The following is a 21,669-nucleotide window of genomic DNA, read 5'->3' on the forward strand; positions in this document are numbered from 1 at the left end:
CGTCATCACCGCGCGGCGCGCTCGGCTCTACGTCATCACCGCGCGCCGGCTGGGCTGGAGTTGCAGTTTCCGCCGTGCGCACAGGTACCGGGTCGGGGTCGGGAGCGCAGGCTCCCCGCTACTGCCCCTACCCTGGGTCGCGAACTCCGAACTCTGGGCTGTCTGGCTGCTCCAGCGGGTGGGCGGTGCCCGGAGGCGCGGGGCACCGAGGGGCAGGAACTTGGGTCGGGTGTCCCTCTTGGTTGCCCCTCCGCTCCGTGACCGGGTCCCGCTTCCCCCCCGGGCCTTTGCCCACCACTTCCCATCCTCCTGGAGCTGAGGTCAGACACATCTCAGTTTCTCCGGGCGGCTACTGGTCGCTTCCTGACCCCCAGGGACTGTGTCCGGCGTCTTCTTAGCCCCTCGTAGCCTTTGGAGCCTCCTTTGCAGGCCTGAGGGCCCACTAAGGCCTGTTCCTACATCCCGCTCTTCTCCAAGGCTTTGCCAGTCACATCTTGACTCCTTCGGGTCATTACTGTCACTTCCCAGGCTGCCACAGCCACTTCTCTTCACATGCTGACAGCCGCCACTACCCCAGGGCCATTGCTGGACCCTAGGAGTGGAGGACCCACTTATCTGGGAACAACGGGTAAGGGAGGAGAGCCTTCCAACTGCTGTCCATGGTCCCAGGAGCTGAGAGGCCCACCTCCACTTGCACCCAAATGTGTTCCGTAGAATACCATGAATATGGTCACCTTTTAGTTGTGCCTATGGAGGCCCATCCCAAGGTATTTAGAGCTGAGAAAAGATAGAATTCTTTAGGCTGTGAAAGATTCAGCAGGGTCCCCTTTAGGGTCTTCTCTCCACCAAAGGATCTTTAACAAATTGTATGTGTTCCCAGGAGGGTGACAGAGTGGTGGGCACACATTTTAGGTTGTGTTGCTGGAAGTGTTCACCTTAGAGAGAGACAACAGAAATACAGTTCTGAGTGACCAGAGAGTTGTCACGAGGAAGATTCCTCATTTTGTGTTTTCCTGGAAAGTGTTATCCAGACCAGTGAGTGAAGGTTATTACAAGGTCGATTTTAGTTTTAGCTTGGCAAAAGGAGGACTCCCTGGATGGCGCAAATGGACTACTAATTGAAAGGTTGGTGGTTCGAACTCACCCAGAGGTGCCTCAGAAGAAAGGCCTGGCCATCTGTTTCCAAAAGGCCACAACCTTGAAAACCCTATGGAGCACGGTTCTATTCTGCACACGTGATGTTGCCATAAGTCGGAACTGACTCAGTGGCAACCGTTTTGTTTTTGGTAGAAGGATAAATCTAACAGCTGTGAACCTCCTGTCTCTGGTGGGAGTAAGGCAGAGACAGTTTTTAGAGGACCTTGCAAAAGGTGAGGATTATGGTAAATGATACCAGGGGTCCTTCTGACTCTGAAATTTCATGATACTTTGAGTTGTCTTCCTCTCGTGGGAGTTTGGAAGCCACTTAACAAAGTTCTCTTTTTTGTGTGTTTTAGAAACTTGCCCAGCTGTGAAATTCTGTATGTTGAGGTTACTTTTAGGCTGTCAAGGTGGCAGTTCCTTAATTTGGGTCCTATTATTACTACAGTCAGAGCCCTGGTGGCGCAGTGGTTAAGCTGTCAGCTGCTAACCGAAAGGTCTGCGGTTCAAACCCACTAGCTGCTTTTTGGGAGAAAGATGTGGCAGTCTGCCTCCGTAAAGGTTACAGCCTTGGAAACCCTATGGGGCAGTTCTACTCTATCTGATTAAAAAAAAAAACAAAAAAAACCCCTGCTGTCGAATCAATTCTGACTCATAGCAACCCTATAGGACAGAGTAGAACTGCCCCATAGAGCTTCCAAGGAGCACCTGGTGGATTCAAACTGCTGACCCGTTGGTTTGCAGCCGTAGCACTTAACCACTACGCCACCAGGGTTTCCATGCTGTCCTGTAGGGTTGCTATAAGTCGAAGTTGACTCATTGGCAATAGGTTTGGTTTTTTTGGTATTAGTATAACAGCCATGTTATTTGTGTAAAAAAAACGCCTTATCATTGAGTTAATTCCAACTCACAGCAACCCCATGTGTTTGTTAGAGTAGTTTATTATAGAGGGCTTTCTTGGCTATAATCTTAACAGAAGCAGATTGCCAGGCCTTTCTTCCGAGGCACCTCTGAGTGGGTTCCAATCAACAATCTTTAGGTTAGTAGTCAAGTGCAAGCCATTTGTGCTACCTCAGGACATTACATAGCTGTTCTTAACACCAGAGCTTTTCCTACTAGTTATTCAGTTTTTTTTTTTTTTAAGTTACTCCATTTTATTATCTGTGAGCCCTGGGACGTGTCCATCATAACTCTTTAAGAAATTAAGGGACTTACTCTAAAGTCCTCTGCTACTCTATCTTTTTTATTTGGAAACACAGTTTTCAACTTTGTAGACAGCCCTTTTGAAGTATCCCATTTGCTTAACCCTGCTAGGTCACATGCTTTCTCATGGGTTTATGAAATAATCTATTCCTTGTGTTTTGTTTAGGGCCAAGATACTGACGTTTGAACTGGAAGCTTCAGACTTCTCAAAGAAACTTCAGAATGGCTTTGAATAGGACAAGCTAGAAATCTCTTCTGAACACCGTGTTCAGCACGCATCTCCCCCTTTGAACTTTCCTGGAGAGGATCTTCCTGAAAGTTCGTTCTGCAGACAACCACACTCAGGCTAAAGGAACCAGAATAGTAGAGTTGACTTATCTGCGAGAATCCTCTTGCTTTATTATATTCTGTCCCAGAGTTCTAAGGAGTGTAGACATATTCATGGAACCCAAGGGCCTACAAGGAAGGGAAGTAGCACTTTCATGCTGAATGAAAACCAAACAAATGACAGTTGTGACTAAAAACACTTAAACCTGCCACGTCTGGATTCACTGGATTGGGGAAACAGAGGAACATCACTCCTGGGGAGAAAGAGGTGACACCAGAAAAGAAAATCCAAAGAAAGAGGATGAGGGCAATTGGAAAGTAAATGGCTGCCTCCACTTCCACAGAGACGAAGTCAGCCTCTTGGTGAGTATTGCAGCTGGCTGAGGTTTTGCTCTCTCCAGGCTGTCAGATGAAACTGCTGCGCTGACAGAAAATCCCCAGCCAGATTATCTTGATTTTACTCAGAAAAAAATGCCTATTCCTCAGTCAGCCGAATCAGGCATGCAAGCCATTTCTTTCCAAAGCTAACCCGTTTTAATCTTGCAAGCCCGTTGTGGTATTTTCTGTTAGATTGTCGGAAAGAAAACCCTAGCCGTAGCATTCAGCCAGCTTTGATAATAACGTGGGTGTTGTATTTTCACTTTTGAGAGATGGTTGCAGTTCAAAATTACACCGCAAGAAGAGGTTTTGCCAGTCTGGCTCTTGAGTATTACACAATGTCTGTCTGAAACCCAGCGCCCTTGTCAACCCCAAATGGGTCAATCTTTTCTTACAATTCAGGTCACCAGACATTAATTGAGGAGATGAAATCGAAAGGCATGGTTTAAGTAGAATTAGCAAGATTTAGTGACTGATTAAACATGGAATTCAAAAAGTTGGAGTTAGAAATGGCATCCAGGTTTTCTTTTGTGTGCTTGGAAAACCGGGGAGGCTATCCCTCAGAAAACATGATGGGAGGAGAGAATGGGGCCAGCTATGGGGTTTCTGATTTGGGTTTGGTGGAATGATCTGGACTTGCCCTGCAGGCAGTTGCACATTTGGCTCTTGAACTTGGAAAGCAGACTGCACTTGAGACAGAGTTGGTGCATGTCATCTGGAAGATGAGATGGGAGCCAGAGGGGGTGGCCCAGGAGAGTGTAGATCGAGAGATGAAGAGGGCAGGAGCAGAGTGGTCACAGCTCTTCTTCCTTTATGCTGTACCCTGATAAATGTGCTTTCACAGTACGGAAGTAAAGGCCAGGTCCAGCCATTGAGGAGTTTGCTTAACAGTCTTAAAGAGTTCATCAGATAAGAATATTAAGCAATTATAATTACACTACAGGGCAGCATAGAACAGAGGCAGTGGTGGTTCCTTGTAGAACTCATGCCTTCCATGTGGGAGACCCGGGTTTGATTCCCGGCCAGTGCACCTCATGCACAGCCGCCACCCATCTGTCAGTGGAGGCCTCGCATGTTGCTATGATGCTGAACAAGTTTCAGGGCATTTCCAGACTGAGATGGACTAGGAAGAAAGGACTGGCCATCTACTTCCAGAAATTAGCCTGATGAAAACCCTGCGGATCAGCGGCCTGGGCAGCATGTCACTCTCTTGTGCATGGGGTTTCCATGAGTTGGGGGCCAACTGAACAGCAGCCAGCAACAGCAGACTTTGAGAGTCTTTAGGGACGAACAGAGGGTTATGGAAATTCGGAAGAAAGAGAGATTCCTCTGGTCCAAGGCATCAGGAAATTTGCGAAGGGAGTGTGTTTGAGATACATATAAAAGACTGGTAAGATTTTAATAGGCCGAGAGAGGGGTTAGGTGTTTCTCCGTGAATTCTTCCTAGGCCCCTGTTTTCCACTCCTTGTGGGCTCACTGCCCTGAATTACCTGTTTATTCATCTGCCTTTTATCACTGTAGACACACACACACACACACACACACACACACACACACACACGCACATGCACGCACACCACCCCCCACCCTCAGCCCTCAGTACATGTTTGCTGAATGGCTGCAGGAATTCCGAGTGGAAGGGTTATTTCCTAAGATGATCCTTCTCAGCAGTTGTGAGGAGAGAACCTAAGACATCCCTAACTTATTTTGTTATCAGACCCTCAAAGGACAGTTTACCAAACCACATGGTCAACTAGTTAAGGTTCAGTGTTTCAAATATGAGTGGTCATTGTGGGTGCTTGTTCTTCCTCTAGCTGCTCATGTCTTTTTGGGCAGATGGCCCGATGGCTGGATGTCAGCATATTTTTAGTTGGACTCTGCTGCACTTGTGGAATGGTTTTATCTCTTTGCAGCTCCTGGGTGTGCTCTCCTCGGGGGACACCAGAAGGCTTTTTAAACCCTGAATAATGAGCCCTCCTGGGGTTGGGAAATAGGAAGCTGTGTTTTAAAATGCCATTATCACTGGATGGAAGGAAACATGGCCCCCGTCTTTTCTCTTGCCAGGTGGAATTATTTTTTCCTTTATGATGGTTCAAAGGTAAAGGAAGAAGGAGATCCAACAAGAGCTGGCATTTGTTATTTTTATCCTGCTCAGGTAAGCCACACAGCATTTCAATTGTTCAGTGGGGATCCCACTGTCTCAAAGTAGCAACTTTTCGAAAGTATATGGTTAGATTGGGGTGGTTTTATTTCGATAATCCAGGCATTTGAAATGTCTACAGTTTTATTCTTGATTGTACTATTTCTTATTCTGGTCTTAACATTCCCAAGCAGCTCAGTACCATCATCTTCTCCAGCTTTCTATTCCCATCATGGTTTTTTGTCTGCCTCCCCCTGCCCCCAATGTTTTGACCAGCTTCGTTGAAAAAAAAAAAACAAAAAACAACTTTTATTCAAACATGTGCAGAGGTAGAGAGGAGACTATGATAAACCCTCATATACCCATCACTAGCTTCAACAACTGGCAACGTTTTGTTAATTTTCTGACCCATCCCTGTTTACCTAGAGGATTTCGAAGTGAATCCTAGACATCGTTTCATCTCACACCGTGTATACTTCCAGGGACATCTCTAAGGGAGGAGGGAATTTTTTAGCATGATCACACCTAGTAAGAGTAACAATAGCTATAATATCACCTGACACACAGTTCATATTTAAATTTTGCTTTATTTTCTTAAATACCACAGTGTTTTCTTCCTTCCTTCTTCCCTCCTTCCTTTCTCCTTTTTCACTCTCCTCCACCGCTGCCACTTTCTCTCTCTCGATCAAGGCCCAAATAAAGGCCTGCATAATTCACTTGGCTGTTTTGTGTTTCAAGTCTTTCTTATTTTCTAACAGTCCTCACCCACCCACGTACCCACCCTTTTCCCCCCACATGCTATTGAATTCTTGAAGAGACCAGGTCATCTGTGCAGCAGGGTGTCAGAATGTCCTGCATTCTGGATTTGGCCAGCAGATTTCTCATGGGGGTCTCTTGTACTGTGTTCCACCCACTGGGTTTCCTTTAAGTTGATAGTAAAATCTAGAGCCTTGATCAATGTCTTCGGCCAAAATTCTTTCTAGGTGGTGTGTGTGTATCCTGTGGCATCACGTAACGAGGCCCGCAGTGTCGGGTTGCCCATGTTTAGTTGGGGCTAAGATTGATCAGGAGGTTGTGCGTGGTGTCACATCACGTGATGATGCTCTGATCTGGCCGGCTGCAGCTGCTTGGGCCGCTCTGTGCATGGGGTTCGAATGGGGAGGAAAGGCTCATGCTTCCATCAGGCACGCGCTTATAATCTTAGGAGCAAACTCACACTAATGTGCAACGATCTTAGTGTCTGTTGTAGGTATCCCCCAGTAATTCAGCCCTCTAGGGCAGGAGACGGCAAACCTTTTTTGCAAAGGGCCAAATAGTAAATATTTTAGGCTTTGCAGACCACATAAGTTCTCCTTCAAATATGCATATATATTTTACAACCCTTTAAAAATATAAGAAACCATTCTCAGGTCATGGATCATATAAAAACAGACTGGCTGCCAGCCCCTGTTGTAAGGGCTGACACAGAGTTAAAGAATTTCACCTTCCTCTCTGGAATTTGCTTCTTGCCCATAGACCCTGCTTGACCAACAGGAGTTGCTTTGTGGACAGATTGCCGGAGTTGTCCACTGTGTTTCAGACATTTCTGGCTCTCCCCCCACTCTCATTCGTCTGCGGAAACTGAAGTTTGCTGTAAAGGTTGACGGAGATTACCTTTGGGTAAGTTCAACAGGCAGAATCTGCACCAACAAAGATGGCCTTCTACAGTGAGTCAGTCATCGGCCTTGGTAGTAAGCGCTGTGACGATGAAGCCTAGAAAGTACTGCTTTTGTGAGTCCGGAATCCTTCCTCTGCCCCCCACCCCAGTGTACTGTGTTCAGCAATCCTCTTCACCTCCAGTGCCGCTTTCTGCAGATGCTCCCTGTAACTGAGTGCTCGCCAAAACATTTCTGGCATATCCCGGATTGCTCATAGCTGGATTCTCCTTTTTAAAAACCTTAGGCCAAGCTGTGGAAATTCTGTTTCACCTGTGTTGCCAGTTGAGTTCTTATCTCCGTCTTTACTTCTTTATACTTGCTGAAGTTCTCTGTACTTTCTACACTGTGTAAGTGACCCAGAAACTCTGAGACGGTGATACGCGTATGTTAAGTTTCAAAGACCTCATTCCAAAAACAAAAGAATGCCAAGTATCCATCCACAGAAGAGTAGGTAAACAAAATGTGGCATGACATAGGGCAGCCTATTATTTAGCCATAAAGAGAATGAAGTTCTGATGCATGCTATGACATGGAGGAACCTTGAAAACATAATGCTGAGTGAAATTAGGCACAAAAGGACAAATATTGCATTGTTTTGCTCATATGAAATATCTAGAGTAGGCAAATGCGTAGAGACCGAAGTTTGTTCATGGTTGCCAGGGGCAGTTGGGAGGGGGAGATGGGGAGATATTGCTGAAGGGGTGGTCAGAATATCTGGAAACAGATAGTGGTGATGGCTGCACAATACGGTGAACGTAATTAATGTGACGGAATTCTACACATAAAAGGGCTAAAATGGAAAATGTTTTGTTATATACATTTCACTACAGTAAAAATTACACTAGTAGTACCAGATAATCTGAAGTCCCATTTTCCAGTGCTTACACTTATTTTATTTATTTATCTTTTCATACACTTATTTTAAAGGTCCCTGGGTGGTGCAAACAGTTTGGACTCAGCCACTAACCGAAAGATGGGCAGTTCAAGCCCACCCAGTGACACACCGGAAGAAGGCCCTGGTGGTCTCCACCCATCAGATGGCAACCCTTGAAAGCCCTGTGGAGCACAGTTCTACTCTGACACACGTGGGGTCGCCGTGAGTTGGAATCAACTTGATGGCAATGGGTTGGTGCTTATTTTAAGGCTTCCCGAGGTGAAGAGATGTGTGAGCATGGGGTAGCATATTTGACTTGGTAGTTATTGGTTTTCCATCATTTCATTATGGAAATTTTCTTTAACATATAGAACAGTTGAGTAGATTTTACAATGAATCCTCATTCCCATTAACATCAAGCTGAATCCAACTCATAGTGATCCTATGGGACAGAGTAGAACTGCCCCATAGAGTTTCCAAGGCGCAGTTGGTGGATTCGAACTGCTGACCTTTTGGTTAGCAGCCATAGCTCTTAACCGTAAAAAAAAACCTATTGCTGTTGAGTCAATTCCTACTCACAGCAACCCTGCAGGACAGAGTAGAACTGCCCCACAGGGTTTCCAAGGAGCGGCTGGTGGATTTGAACTGCCGACCTTTTGGTTAGTAGCCGAAGACTTAGCCACTGCACCACGAGGGCTTCCTCTTAACCATAAACTAAAAAAAAAAACTCAGTGCCGTCGAGTCGATTCTGACTCATGTACTACTAAATCCTACAAAGAAGATTTTATTATAGTTGTTTATTACGTTTCTGTCTATCCATGCCTTTATCCTTCCGTCAATCCAACTTATTTTTTTTTTATGTTTTTCAAAGTAAGTTGCACACATTAGTACTCTCTCCCCCCGCAGTACTACATTGTGCATTATCATTAACTAGAATTTAATATTTGCTTTTGATCCTTTCTTCTTTTGAGGTAAAATTTACATATGAAATACACGAATCTCGAGTGTACCACTAGATGCATTGGACTAATGATACATCTGTGCAACACAGATCACTGTCACAGTATAGAATGTCGTCACCACCCCAGAAAGTTCCCTCACCTCCCTCCCCAGCCTCCCCAGTTAGTCCCCTCTCTTAACCCAGGGCCGTGCCTTATCAGAAAGGAAATTCTGTATCAAATTTCCTTTTGAGTTGTCTGCAGAAGGCTGATGCAAAGTCCCCAGCATTGCCAACGGCCAGCATGTAAGAAATGGGCGTGGAAGCCTGTCCTTGCTTCCTCCTGCTTCCCAGATGCCCTGGTGTGCCTGCTGTGGCTCAGCTCTGCAGAGCTCCTTGCATGCTTTTATCCAGGCTCCTGCCAGACTCTCAAGGAGGCCTGGTAGCGCAGTGCTTAAGTACTCAGCGGCTTACCAAAATGTCAGCAGTTCAAACCCACTGCTCTTCAGGAGAAGAGACCTGGCAAATTGCTTCCGTAAAGATTTCAGCCTAGGGATCCCTGTGGTGCAGTTTTGTCCTGTCATACAGGGTCGCTAGAGTCTCAGACGACTCAACTGGCAAGCAGCAGTGTATCCCAGGCAGCTGTTGTTCTGGATTTTTTCCTCCCTAGAATGGCCTCGCCTGTTTTAGAGCACTGTATGAGTGGCACAGCGCTTGTAGTGTTACTTTTATAGGCTTCCTTCATGCTGCTTAATGTGTTTGAGATTAATCTATGTTGTTGCATTTATAGGTAGTTCATTCCTATTTATTGCTGAACAGTATTCCATCATCTGGAATCCCATGGTCTACTCATTTATTCTCCTTTTCATGGACACCTGGATTGTGTTCAGTTTTTGGCAGTTATGGATAAGGTTGTTAGGAACATTCCTATTGTGTCTTTATGGACATGTGTTTGCATTTCTCCTGGTAAATATCTAGGAGTGAAACTGCTGGGTTATAACGTAGGCATATGCGGGGTATGTAAGGAACTGCCAGACTTTTTGCCAAAGTGGTTATACCGGTTTACATTTCCACCAAGAATGTATAAGAATTCTGGTTACTCCATGTCTTTGTCAACGTTGATGTTGCCAGTCTGTTTAATTTTAGCCATTCTGGTGGAGTGGTATCTCATTGTGGTTTTAATTTTCATTTCCCTAATGACTGATGAGATTTTTCATGTGCTCAGTGTCCATTTGTGTACCTTCCTTGGTGAAGTCTGTGTTCATAGCTTTAAAACTGAGTTGTAGAAATTCTTTGTATGTCCTGGATACCAGTTTTTGTCAGATAGATGTTTTATAAATATATTCTCCCAGTTGATGGCTTGCCTGTTAATTTTCTGAATGATATCTTTTGGTGAGCTGAAGTTGTTAATTTTGATGAAGTCTAATTTATCAGTCTTATCTCTTATGGTTATTGCTTTCTGTGTCCCATCAAGAAATCATTGCCCTTCTCGATTTCTGTAGCCTTAACAATAAGTCTTAAAGCCAGATTGTCCACACTTGTTCTGTTTGAAGATTGCTTTGGATGTTTTAGGCCCTTCGTATTTCCATTTTAAAAATTGGCTTTTCAGTGTTTACAAAAACGCTAGCGAGATTATGTTTGGAAGCACATGGAAGCTGTAGATCAGCTGGGGAAGAACAGTTGAGCACTCACTATGTGGCACATTGCTGTGAGCACTTGGATTACATCAGTGAGCAAAACAGAGCTCCTCGCCCTAATGTAGATTACATTTTGAGGGATTTTTTTTTTTTTTTTATTGAACTTTAGATGAAAGTTCACAGAACAAACTAGCTTCTCGTTAAACAGTACACATTGTTTTGTGACATTGGTTAACAACCCTACAACATGTCGACGCTCTCCCTTCTTGACCTCGGGTTCCTTATTACCAGCTTTTGTGTCCCCTCCTGTCTTCTGGTCCTGGCCCTTGGGCTGGTGTGCCCCTTCAGTCTCGTTTTATTTCATGGGTCTGTCAAATTTTTGGATGAAGGGTGAACCTCGAGAGTAATTTTATTACTGAGCTAAAAGGGTGTCCGAGGGCCATACTCTCAGGGTTTTTCCGTCTCTGTCAGGCTAGTAAGTCTGGCCTTTTTTTGTGAGTTAGAATTTTGTTCTACATTTCTCTCCAGCTCTGTCTGGGGCCGTCTATTGTGATCTCTGTCAGAGCAGTCAGTGGTGGTAGCTGGGCACCATCTAGCTGTATTGGACTCAGTCTGGGGGAGGCTTGCGGTAGTTTGTGGTCCATTAGTCCTTTGGACTAATCTTTCCCTTATGTCTTCAGTTTTCTTCATTCTCCCTTGCTCCCAAAGGAGTGAGACCAGTGGAATATCTTGGATGGCTGCTCACAGGCTTTTAGGACCCCAGATGCTACTCACCAGTGTAGACTGCAGAACATTTTCTTTATAAACTACGTTATGCCAATTGAGCTAGATATACCCCTAGACCATAGTCCCCAACCCTCGGCCCAGCAATTCAGTCCCTCAGGGAGTTTGGATGTGTCTGTGGAGCTTCCATGACCCTGCCTTGTACAAGTTGTGCTGGCTTCTCAAGGGATTTTTTTGCCTTTTTTTGAAGTTGATCCCTTTAGACAAATTCTTAAAGATAGAATTCCTGTGTCAAAGAATATGAACTTTTTCAGGCTCTTTAAACATATGGCCAAATGACTTTCTGGCTCAGCAAGTATTGCTCTTCCGTAGAACTAAGCACTTCACTCAGCATTTTGAACCTAGAGCTGTATGATTCAGTCAGTTCCTTCTCTCCAAGCACTTCCCCCAGCTGGGGAGACAAGACCGCCATGCATGAAACAGTTAAAGACCTGTCCAGTGTTTGTAATGAGACCCCCACATTAAATATTCAGTGTCCAGGTAACAGTCCTTACAATACAAGGAGTCAGAATAGAGACCAGCATTGGCTGGAGTTATCAGACAGGTGTCGGGGAGGTGTAGACTCTGTGGTGCGCACTGAAGGGTATGGGTAAGCCCTGGGTAAATGAGCAAGGAGGAGGAAGGCATTTCAGGCTGGACAGCATGAGTTGAGGTACAGTAGAAATTGTTCACTGGAGACTAGCATGGCTGGAGGGGGGAGTGTGTGATCCGGGGTGGTGGAAACACACTTTTGTTGGCTCAGTGATGTCTGGCTATAGAGAACCTGGTTGCCAGGATTCCATGCTTGGACACAAAGGAAAGGAAATGCCGGCCTTCCTGGTCTCCCTCTTTGCAGGTGCTAGGCTGTGCTGTGGAGGTCCCCGATGTCAGCTGCAAGCAGTTTCTGGATCAGCTAATTGGCTTCTTTAGCTTTTACAATGGACCTGTTTCTCTGGCTTACAAGGTATGAGTATAGTGTCGAGGGCCTCTTTAACAAAACTGGTATTGCTGGAGCACAGCACTTACTCTGGGGTCTGTTATCCTTTACATAAAACGTATCATGTCCAGTGACAAGGTCAAGGGCAGTGTCCTCAGAGCCCCAGCAGCATAGGCCCCACTCATTCCCAGGTTTCTCACCCTTTCCTCCTCTCTGGGAAGGTTAGAAAGAGCAGACTCTAGTTGCCACCCTGACCCAGCAGGCGCCCTGTGGTCAGGCAAGTTAGCAGGGGTGTAATGGGGGCTCTAGTATGTATAGAAAGTTCAAAACAGCCCCATCTGGCCAGTGTCCTGTGTGAGGAACCATTTTTGTGGTAGTTGGGATCCTTGCCAAAGAGCCTGTGTCTCAAAATCTTAGATACTGATCTCAGGCTGTTTCTTTTCTAGAACTATCCTCAGGAAGAACTGAGTGCGGAGTGGGACACCTTCATTGAACAAATTCTGGAAAACACCAGTGATCTGCATAAGATATTCAACTCTCTTTGGGACTTGGACAGGACTAAAGTAATATTCTAATGCTCCTTACTCATTTCATGTTTAGGAATAGAGGTTTGGTTTTCTCCTGTCCCCCTTTTTTTTTCCTTAAATGAACTATATCTAGAAAAGTGAATGGCGTGTGTCATTTCTCATTAAGGATAGTTGTTAAGACCTGCGTTCAAATCCCATGCCTCTGCTCACTGGCTGTGTGAGCTTGGTTGACTCAGGTCGCTTCTCAGAACCTCCCTTTCCTTATTGTAAACGCTACAGTCATGTCTGCCTCCTGGGACCATTTTAATGATAAAACAAGACAGCGTTTGAAATGACCCAAAGCAAATGCCCAGTGAAGACCGCTGTGATTTTGCTAATGTCTCAGGAACGTTGACCTCGGTAATCGGAATGCCCCCGCTCTCTCTCTCTCTTTCATTGTGGTAAAGGTAGTATATGTAACAAAACATTGGCCGTTTCCACATTTTTTTCAGGCACAATTCAGTGACATTAATCACATTCATCCTGTTGTCCGACCATTACCACTCTTTGTCCCCTACTCTCTTGCTATTATATCACATGATTTAGTTATTCTCAACATCAGAAAGGCTGCCGTATTTGGAGAGAGTGGCTGGGAAGTGTTTTTGTCTCTTTGAGCCGTTCTGTTTGCCATGTGGCTGCGTGGCTGCCCTCGACGCATACACTGCCTGTTGCTTGATGCTCTTGACCTTGGCGAACATCAGATCCTCATTGTCAGAGGGGCAAAGGGAGATACAAAGTGTATGACCCGTAAGAACTGACCACTTGCACCCTGCGTGTCTCAGGTGAGAGACCCACTGTGGCGGCGACCCTCTGTTATGTGCAGGCTGTGTCTCGTTGCCCGGGTTGATGATGTCCCTTTAACAGGATGTGGCGCTGCGGCCCAGCCTTCACAGAGCACAATGCCACTAGAAATGGGGACGGGTTGGCCCCACTCATGTTTAGATGACTTCTTGAAGTTGGCCCCAGAATGGCTGGCTCGGACTGGGCACAGTCTTGAAGCCATGAAAGAAAATAAACTGACTTCTGCACGTGGTGACAGCACCTGAGCGTGGCTGCTAGACACTGAGTCCTAACAGCTACTGCAGACCTGCAGGCTCTAGTTGCCAGGCAGGCAGGTGGGAATGCCAAGAGGGTGTTTGCCTGCTGCTTACTGCTGGCATTCTCTGTTGGATCAGGGTCAGATCCTCCTCTTGTATTTTTAGGGACTCCTAGGCAACTGACTCCTTAGAAGGACTATGGAAGCAAGCTCTATTTTCCTGAGCAATAGATTGCGATGGTTTCATTTTATGTGATGGGATAGCTGTGTGGGACCTGGTTGGACGTTGAGCTATATCACAGTGGGGCTTGTGCTTCGGAGAGGGAGGAGAAAGATGGGGCAGTGGGTTCCACCTACACCAGGGCCTGCATCTGAAGGGCATGCCCTCCTTTCCTGCTGCTGCCTGGTCTCTGCACTGATGGTCAGGGTCTCCTAGGCAGTTTACTGTGTCCCCTGGGAATAGCCACATGCCATATTCAGCTATGCCTTCTAGCTTCCGGAGACACTGCCTTGCTCCAAGAATGTGACATGTTGTGTCAACAGGCCTGGGTGTAGAGAGGTAGAAGAGACCCAGAGTCTACTAAGTACTATAGTCTCCTTTGGAAACCCTGGTGGTGCAGTGGTTAAGTGCTATAGCTGCCAACCAAAAGGTCAGCAGTTCAGATCCACCAGGTGCTCCTTGGAAACTCTATGGGGCAGTTCTACTCTGTCCTGTAGGGGTCGCTATGAGTCAGAATCGACTCAGTGGCCGTGGGTTTGGTTTGTTGGTATATAGTCTCCTTTTTCCAGGCTCAAGTCAGGACCTATGCCTCTGTGCTGTAAAGCCCCCTCCCTCTCTTCTCTCCCTCGCTGATGGTAAGGTAAGCATGCTAATTTGAGGCATGCTTCTTGCCTTGCACAGGTAGAGCCCCTGTTGTTGCTGAAAGCAGCCCTCATCCTGCAGACCTGTCAGCGCTCGCCTCATGTCCGGGCCGGCTGCATTCTCTACAAGGGCCTGTGAGTAGCACCAGATCCCTCCGCGCCACCCCATTCCCCATAGCAGCACTGACCATCCTGGCTGCCTCTATACCATGGGCCAGGGCTCCGTCTCTCGCCAGTTCTAAGTGGGCTGGTGCAGCCGATACCAGGTAGTTGAGCTCCGATTCGGGCTATGTGCCTGTCTTTCAGCAAAGCTGGGAAGTTGGAGATTTGTGGTGTTCAGAAAATAGGGATATAAAAGGCAGCTTTTTGCAACCAATGTCACAAAGCAGTTTGCGTATAAATTGTGGAGTAAGAAACTAATTTGCTCTGTAAACTTTCACCTAGAGCACAATAAAAATAAATAAAATAAAAGGCAGCTTTAAAGAAATCCTTGTAGCTCTCAGGATGGGGCCAAGTCTTATCAAAAAGGAAATTCTTTATCAGCTGTCTTTTGAGCTGTCTACAGAAGGCTAATGCAGGCCCCCAGCATTGTCTGCAGCCAGCATGTAAGGTAAAGGGGTGTGGAAGCCCATGGTTCCCTCTGCTTCCCAGGGGCCCTGGTTCACCTGGCGTGGCTCAGCTCTGCGAAACGCATTACATGCTTTTATCCAGGCTCCTCCTGGTCTCTCAGCCGGAGTCCGTCTTTTGGCACCGCACCTCTTCACTTCCTTGGAGAGCCTCTTTGTGAGCCTGAGTGCCTAAGAGCCGCTCCACGCATCTCTCCTCCTGAAGGGTTTCCTCCCCCAGCCCAGGGCAGGCAGGGCCAGTGCTCTGTGGCCAGAACTTTCTGACGGCCAGATGCAGGTGCAGCTGGAGAAGTACTCCAAGCTCCTGTGGGGCTCTGGGCCTCACAGGCTGCATGCTGAATGCTGGTCTCTTTTCTACCGGCTGTGGGGCCTTGAGCAAGTTGCTTAACCTCAGTGTATGATGAATTTAGAAAGACCAAGCCTGGTGCACAGTGGCCCTCAGCACTTAACCCGTCTTTCCCTTCCCTGAGTCGTTTTGTGGTGCTTCCAGGCTCACTAGTGACACAAAGATAATGTTTTTTTCCTTCTTTATTTTGCATAGCTTGCATATTTTTAGGAGTCCCTCAGTGGTGCAAATGGTTACTGTGCTCAGCTGCTAACTGAAAGGTTGGAGGTTCGATTCCACCCAGAGGCACCTCAGAAGAAAGGCCTGGCCATCTACTTCTGAAAAATTAGTCCTATGGAGGACAGTTCTACTCTACTACACATGGGTTGCCATGAGTCAGAATTAACTCCATAGCAACTGGGTTTTATGTGTATTTAAAATTATACGGCTAATGCATAAAGATATTTTCTTTGCCAAAAAAAAAAAAAAAATCAACCAACAGAGGAATACACAGAGCACAATCTAAAAGTTCCCCCTCACTGTCAGCCCATCTCTGCTACTAGCAGCTAGGTGGCACCTTCTGTTGCTCTCTCTCTGTTTTCACGCACCTATGCACGTAAGCGTGCTGATTTTATTTTTGCTGTTCACATAAGTAGAATTGTGTGGTTCCTCAACTTTACGTGGATACTAGAGATTTCCTTATCAGTCCATATTAAAAAAAAAAAGAAAACCAGTTGCCAGTGAGCCGATTCTGACTCACTCATCGCAACCCTGTGTATGTCAGAGTAGAACTACACGAAGTGTTTTCAGTGGCTGTGACCTTTTGGAAGTAGATTGCCAGGCCTTTCTTCCGAGGTGCCTCTGGGTGAATTCAAACTGCCAACCTTTTGTTATCAGCTGAGCACTTAACTATTTGCACTACCCAGGGACTTCCATCAGTCCATGTAAATCAAACCCACTGCCATCGAGTAGATTCCTACTCGTAGCAACCTTATAGAACAGAGTAAAACTGCCTCATGGGGTTTCCAAGGAGCAGCTGATAGATTTGAACCGTCAACCTTTGGTTAGTGGTGGAGTTCTTAACCACTGTGCCACCAGGGCTCCATCATTCCATATAGGTCTGCCTTATTCTTGAAGTGGCTACGTATTTTTTTGTTGTTACAGCTTGTACCATGGTTGATTTAATTACTTTCTTTTTGACAGACATTGTTTATCCATTTTTTACAATTATAGTTTCACTGTAATGAATATTCTTACGGATGCGTCTCAGTGCAGGCCAGGGTGGAGGGTTTGGGCATTTTACATTTTGGTAGCCACTGCCAGAGTGCCTTCCCTAAGGTCTTTACCTGTTGAAACTCACCAGCCCTATGCCTGAGAGCCTCCCCAGCATGGAACGTTAGGAATCGTTGAGAACTCAGGGGTTTTCAGTGGATTTCTTCTCACTGCTGTTCTTGTTCCTGTGTCTAACCTTCTAGGATTGTTAGCACCCAGCTACCGCCATCCCTCACCGCCAAGGTCCTGCTTCACCGAGTGGCACTTTACAACAAGGTATTGTGAAGTCCAGCCTGCTGGGCCGAAATGCTGCATCCAGAGCCACGTAATCTGTATTAGCTTCCTAGAGCTGCTGTAACAAATACCGCAAAGTGGGTGGTATATAAGAACAGATATTTAGTGCCTCACTGTTCTGGAGACTGGAAGTCCAAAGTCAGGGCATCAGCAGGGCCGTGCTCTCTCTGTGGGCTCTGGAGGAAGGTCCTTGTCTCATCCAGCTCCTGTAGCCCACGTGTTCGTTGGCCATCCTTGCCTTGTAGATGTGTCTTCACATGGCCGTCATCCTGTGTGTGTTTCTGCATCCCATTTCCTCCTTCAGAAGGGCAGGACTCAGATGGGATTAGGACCCACCCTACTCCTATGTGTTCGCTTAACTGATAACACCTTCAAAGACCTTGTTTCCAAACAAGATCCCATTCATAGCTATTAGAGGGCACATATTAGGACATCAACATGCCTTTTTGGGGGCACAATTCAGTCTATAGCAGAGTCTCTGCAGCAGGGGAAATCTGGTGAAACTGACCCTAAATGATAAATGGGCACGAGGTCAGCTTCAAGGGCCAGTGTTTCATTTCACCTTGTCAGAACCCCAGCACCATCAGTGTGATTTTCCTTGGGGGTGAAGGCACTGGCAAGGCTGAAAGAATGTGTTTTTTTCTGCATTGTGGGCACTGAAGTTGGTTTTTCCCCAAAGCAAGCAGAACTACAAAGATTCCATTTCCCACAAGGCCAGACTTTGTGTCAGAGGTGTTAGGTTTTGAGAGACAGACTGTAAAAGGTGTGTCTTTAGAAGGACTTAGGGAAGCAGAATTGGGTTGCAGTACTTTTGTATTTGCTTGGTTTTATTTATAATGAAAAAGTCGTACATGCTCATTGACAAAAATACGAATGTGTGGAAAAGTAAAGAAGAGAGTAAGATTGCCCCCGGTCAGCCACAGGCTGCTCAGAGCTAGCCCTCACCGGCATCTGATGTGTTCCTTTTGGTCCTTTCTTCTTTTTCTGTTTATTATCTGGGTATGAAGCTATGGTTTTAGATGTCTCCAAAGGCTGTCTTTTTACACTTACTCAGTCAGCAGACATTTAGATGGAGGCATCGATTAGAATCACCTCCCTCGTAGACGTTCGGATAATGACAGCATCAAGGATGCCCTTTCCTTTTCCCTAATAGTGGAGCTTCTAGGAATCCATCCTTAAGAAATCATCTACATACTAACAAAAAGACTTACACTCAAAACTTTATCACCACAGGGTTTATCTGAGGTAGGAATCAGCAACCTATGGCCTGTGGGCCCGCCTGTAAATAAAGTATTGTTGGCACACAGCCTGGCTTGTTCTTTACACCTCCCCTGGGCTGCTTTTGAGCTACAGCAGCAGAATTGAGTAGTTGCAACAGAGACTATATGGCCCCCAAAACTCAAAATATTTACTATCTGGTCCTTTACAGAGAAAGTCTGTCAACCCCTGGTCTAAGAAATGGAAATGATTAATCCACCCACACCACTTTAAGCTTTTATAGACTTTTCGTAAGCCACTTGAGGTGGCCAAAGATTTTTTTTTCCTCCTCCCCAAAGATGTTTTAATGTCAGGAATTGCATGTTACCATTTGAAACAAAAATAGAATTTTATGTAACTTGGTCTCAAAAGGATAAAATACATAGACTTAAACGAAAATACGCTTTGGATATTAACAGTGTCAGCTTTGGGTGACGGAATTGTATGTGATTTATATATTATATGTGTTATATATGCATGTGTGTGTGTAACACATGTGTATCTGTGTGCATGAGCACGTGTGTGTGTGTGTATGTATACCAAATATGTGTATATAAATACTGGCTCCACCACGTACTTTCTATCCTGGATACACCCACACACCCACATAAATAAATATTCACCTAGAATAAGCGAGTAAGCTTCGCATATGGCTTTAATGACCTAAAACATGATTTTTTTTTTAATCACTGAAGAAAGAAAGCCGTGTCATTTCATAAGATTGAAAGTCATTTTGGCTAGAAGAGCAGTTATTTGTTTTGTTTGCTTGTTGTTTGGTTTTGGTGGGTCCTTCTGAACCTTTATATTGAGATGGCTGGAAAGCTCCTTTGAGAAAATTCCCAGGTTTCTGGCCTAGACTGTGAAACAGAATAAACAGGAGAGATCTAGTATAGCAGTTTGTTCAGGTCAAGTCCTTTACAGCAAGTATCTCAGGACTTTCATATTTTTGTTACAATGAGTACCTGCTCGGAACTAAGAGGTGGTGCCTGGCCTCCTATCTTTTTAGCCCAGGGATTCAAGAAGTGAATGAGGAGGCACCATTCACTGTGGGCTTTCGTTTGTTCACTCCTTCCATGAGGGTGGGCCAGGTGCTGTGCTAGGCCCTGGGTTGACAGAGGGAGACAGACAAGACAGTTTTGAAAGACTCAGCAGATCTGTCATCGCTCCTGTGCTCCTCCAAGAAACCCCGGTGGCACAGTGGTTAAGAGTTCAGCTGCTAGCCAAAAATGTCAGCAGTTCAGATCTACCAGGTGCTCTTTGGAAACCCTATGGGGTAGTTCTGCTCTGTCCTATAGGGTTGCTATGAGTTAGAATCGACTCGATGGCAGTGGGTCTTGGGGTTTGGTGCTCTTCCAATACTCCTGGACTTAGAGCGCTTTTTGCTTGGGATGCTGATTCTTAATTTTATACGCTGTTTTGTTGCTGGGTGCTTTCGAGTCCATTTCCAACTCATAGTGACCCCATGTGACAGAGTAGAACTGTGCCCCATAGGATTTTCTTGGCTGTAATCTTTACTGGAACACATCACCAGGTCTTTTCTCCCACAGAGCTGCTGGTTGAGCTCAAACCGCCAACCTTTCCGTTAGTGGCAGAGTGCTTAACCATAGCACCGCCAGGGCTCCTGAGGAAGTTTATGAAAAGAGGCAAAGGTGAACTGTAAGCCAGCTCTCCCAGCTCTCATTTCCCCACTGTTTGAACTTTCACGGGGAACAGCAGGAAATCACAGTTGCTTTGTAAAAACAGGAACTTGGGTATTCTTTTTCCTTTCAGAGAAGCAGGTAGTGTGGTGGTATAGGGTTCCTGTAGGCTCTGGAGTCTGATAGACTGGGCGCGAATCCTGACTCCCCCTCGTAGTTTCTGATGCCGGATAAGTTGCTTGTCTCGCATGTAATTGTCGAGGACTGAAGGAGCCACAGGCTGCATCCACAGCAGTGTCAGGACGGCACTTGGCAGGTACCACGAGCTCAGTGAATGCCATGTTTCATTGTTTTTATTGCCGTTAGCTGTGATGGATTATTTGATGCAAGTCTGAACCAGATTAAGAAGGGATTGTGTGGCTGGACAACCATCAAGTCCTCTTTGTGTATGAGTTCTGTGCCAGGGCTGTGGCAGATGGGGCTGTATTCTAGGATGTGGATTCTCCAAAGGTGTAAAAGGTAACAGGAGTCCTTACTTTTGTTCCCAGAGGGGAGAGACTGAGCAAGCCTGACTTTCAAGCGAGCTGGCTGTGTGTTGGGGTGGAGCTGCTGCCTGGCAGCGCGGGTGGGCCCAGGCTCGTGCCAGACCCCAGCCGTGGTGGGGAGCAAGCAGCTTGTGGCAGCTTCGGCTCCATCTGCTTTGCTGTTGGCGTGGCATTGGGACAAGCTTTCTGGGCCTGGCTAGATCTTATGAACAGATGGCACAGTGAGTTCCTGATGGTTAGGTCAAGAGGAGACTGTGACACACAGTGCTAACTTCTGCATGTGTTTGTTTGCAGAGAACACCGACAGGACTGGATGCCCTGCGGGGACACGGTAAGTAGTATGCCTTGTCTCAACTTGAAAACGGCACTCTCTAATGCTGTCTGTCCCTATACAAACCATCTGAAAGGCCGAGAATTCCCATATGTTTATTTCATCTGGTCATAAGATTAGGAAAATACATAGACTAAAGCTTAATGAACAAAATTTATCCATCAAAATCCTAACTGTAAGGCTTATTCTTTTAGGCACGCCTTTTCAAATCCCTGTCCTCAGGTTCTCCGTAACTCAGGTAGGAGACCTGGTGGTGCAGCGGTTCAGCGCTTGCCTGATAACTGAAAAGGTTGGCAGTTCGAACCCGCCAGGCTGCTCCAAGGGAGATAGATATGGTGGTCTGCTTCCATAAAGATTTACGGACTTGAAAACCCTGTGGGGCGGTTCCGGTCTGTCCAGTAGGGTCGCTATGAGTCACAGTCAACTTGACGGCAATAGGTTTGGTTTTTTGGTTTTTAACCCAGGTATTACGAGACTTCTCCAACAAGTTCCAGGGGATTCTGATCAGGTGAGGGCAGGTAGTGGCGAAGTGCTGGACAGACCTTTGCAGGACGTGGAGGCATCCCCAGGAGCATTGTTTTGTTTTATTTAGAAGCATAAGTTAGGGAAAATGCCTTTTGTTGGTTGAAAGTGTGTAAAAATTCATTGCACCACTAACTGCTTTTTTCCGGCTTACGTCTTTTTTTTTTTTTTTCTTAAGTGCCACGAACTTTTCTTCTACCAAACATCTCCCTTCTGCACAGCTAGGGGTGGCGATGCCCATGCAGGCCCTTTTCTTGCTGACCAGAGAATCAGAGCTGCAGTTTTGTGGCCTTTGTCTTGGGCTGAGGAGTGCTCCCAGTGCTGCTGTTGGAGTTGGCGCGTGGATGGGATTCCTCACCCCTTGT

General features: G+C 46.1%; 1 protein-coding gene across 6 annotated transcripts in view; it reads left to right on the forward strand.

Moving 5' to 3' along the window:
- Nucleotide 1: 1 nt before the first annotated feature.
- HPS4 (HPS4 biogenesis of lysosomal organelles complex 3 subunit 2) overlaps nt 2-21,669 on the forward strand; it is a 34,018-nt gene continuing 12,350 nt past the window's right edge. For 2 of the 6 annotated variants that reach the window (XM_064272525.1, XM_064272520.1), the window contains exons 1-9: nt 2-84; nt 2,510-3,033; nt 5,113-5,203; nt 6,704-6,847; nt 11,952-12,059; nt 12,479-12,595; nt 14,536-14,630; nt 16,922-16,994; nt 20,746-20,782. In XM_064272525.1, coding sequence (XP_064128595.1) covers nt 2,993-3,033; nt 5,113-5,203; nt 6,704-6,847; nt 11,952-12,059; nt 12,479-12,595; nt 14,536-14,630; nt 16,922-16,994; nt 20,746-20,782 — 706 coding nt within the window. In that variant the 5' untranslated portion in view covers nt 2-84; nt 2,510-2,992. The other 4 variants (XM_064272521.1, XM_064272522.1, XM_064272524.1 and 1 more) reach the window with 4 other exon arrangements.

This window comes from Loxodonta africana, chromosome 19 (assembly GCF_030014295.1).
Source record: "Loxodonta africana isolate mLoxAfr1 chromosome 19, mLoxAfr1.hap2, whole genome shotgun sequence".
In the NCBI taxonomy this organism is placed as follows: Eukaryota; Metazoa; Chordata; class Mammalia; order Proboscidea; family Elephantidae; genus Loxodonta; species Loxodonta africana.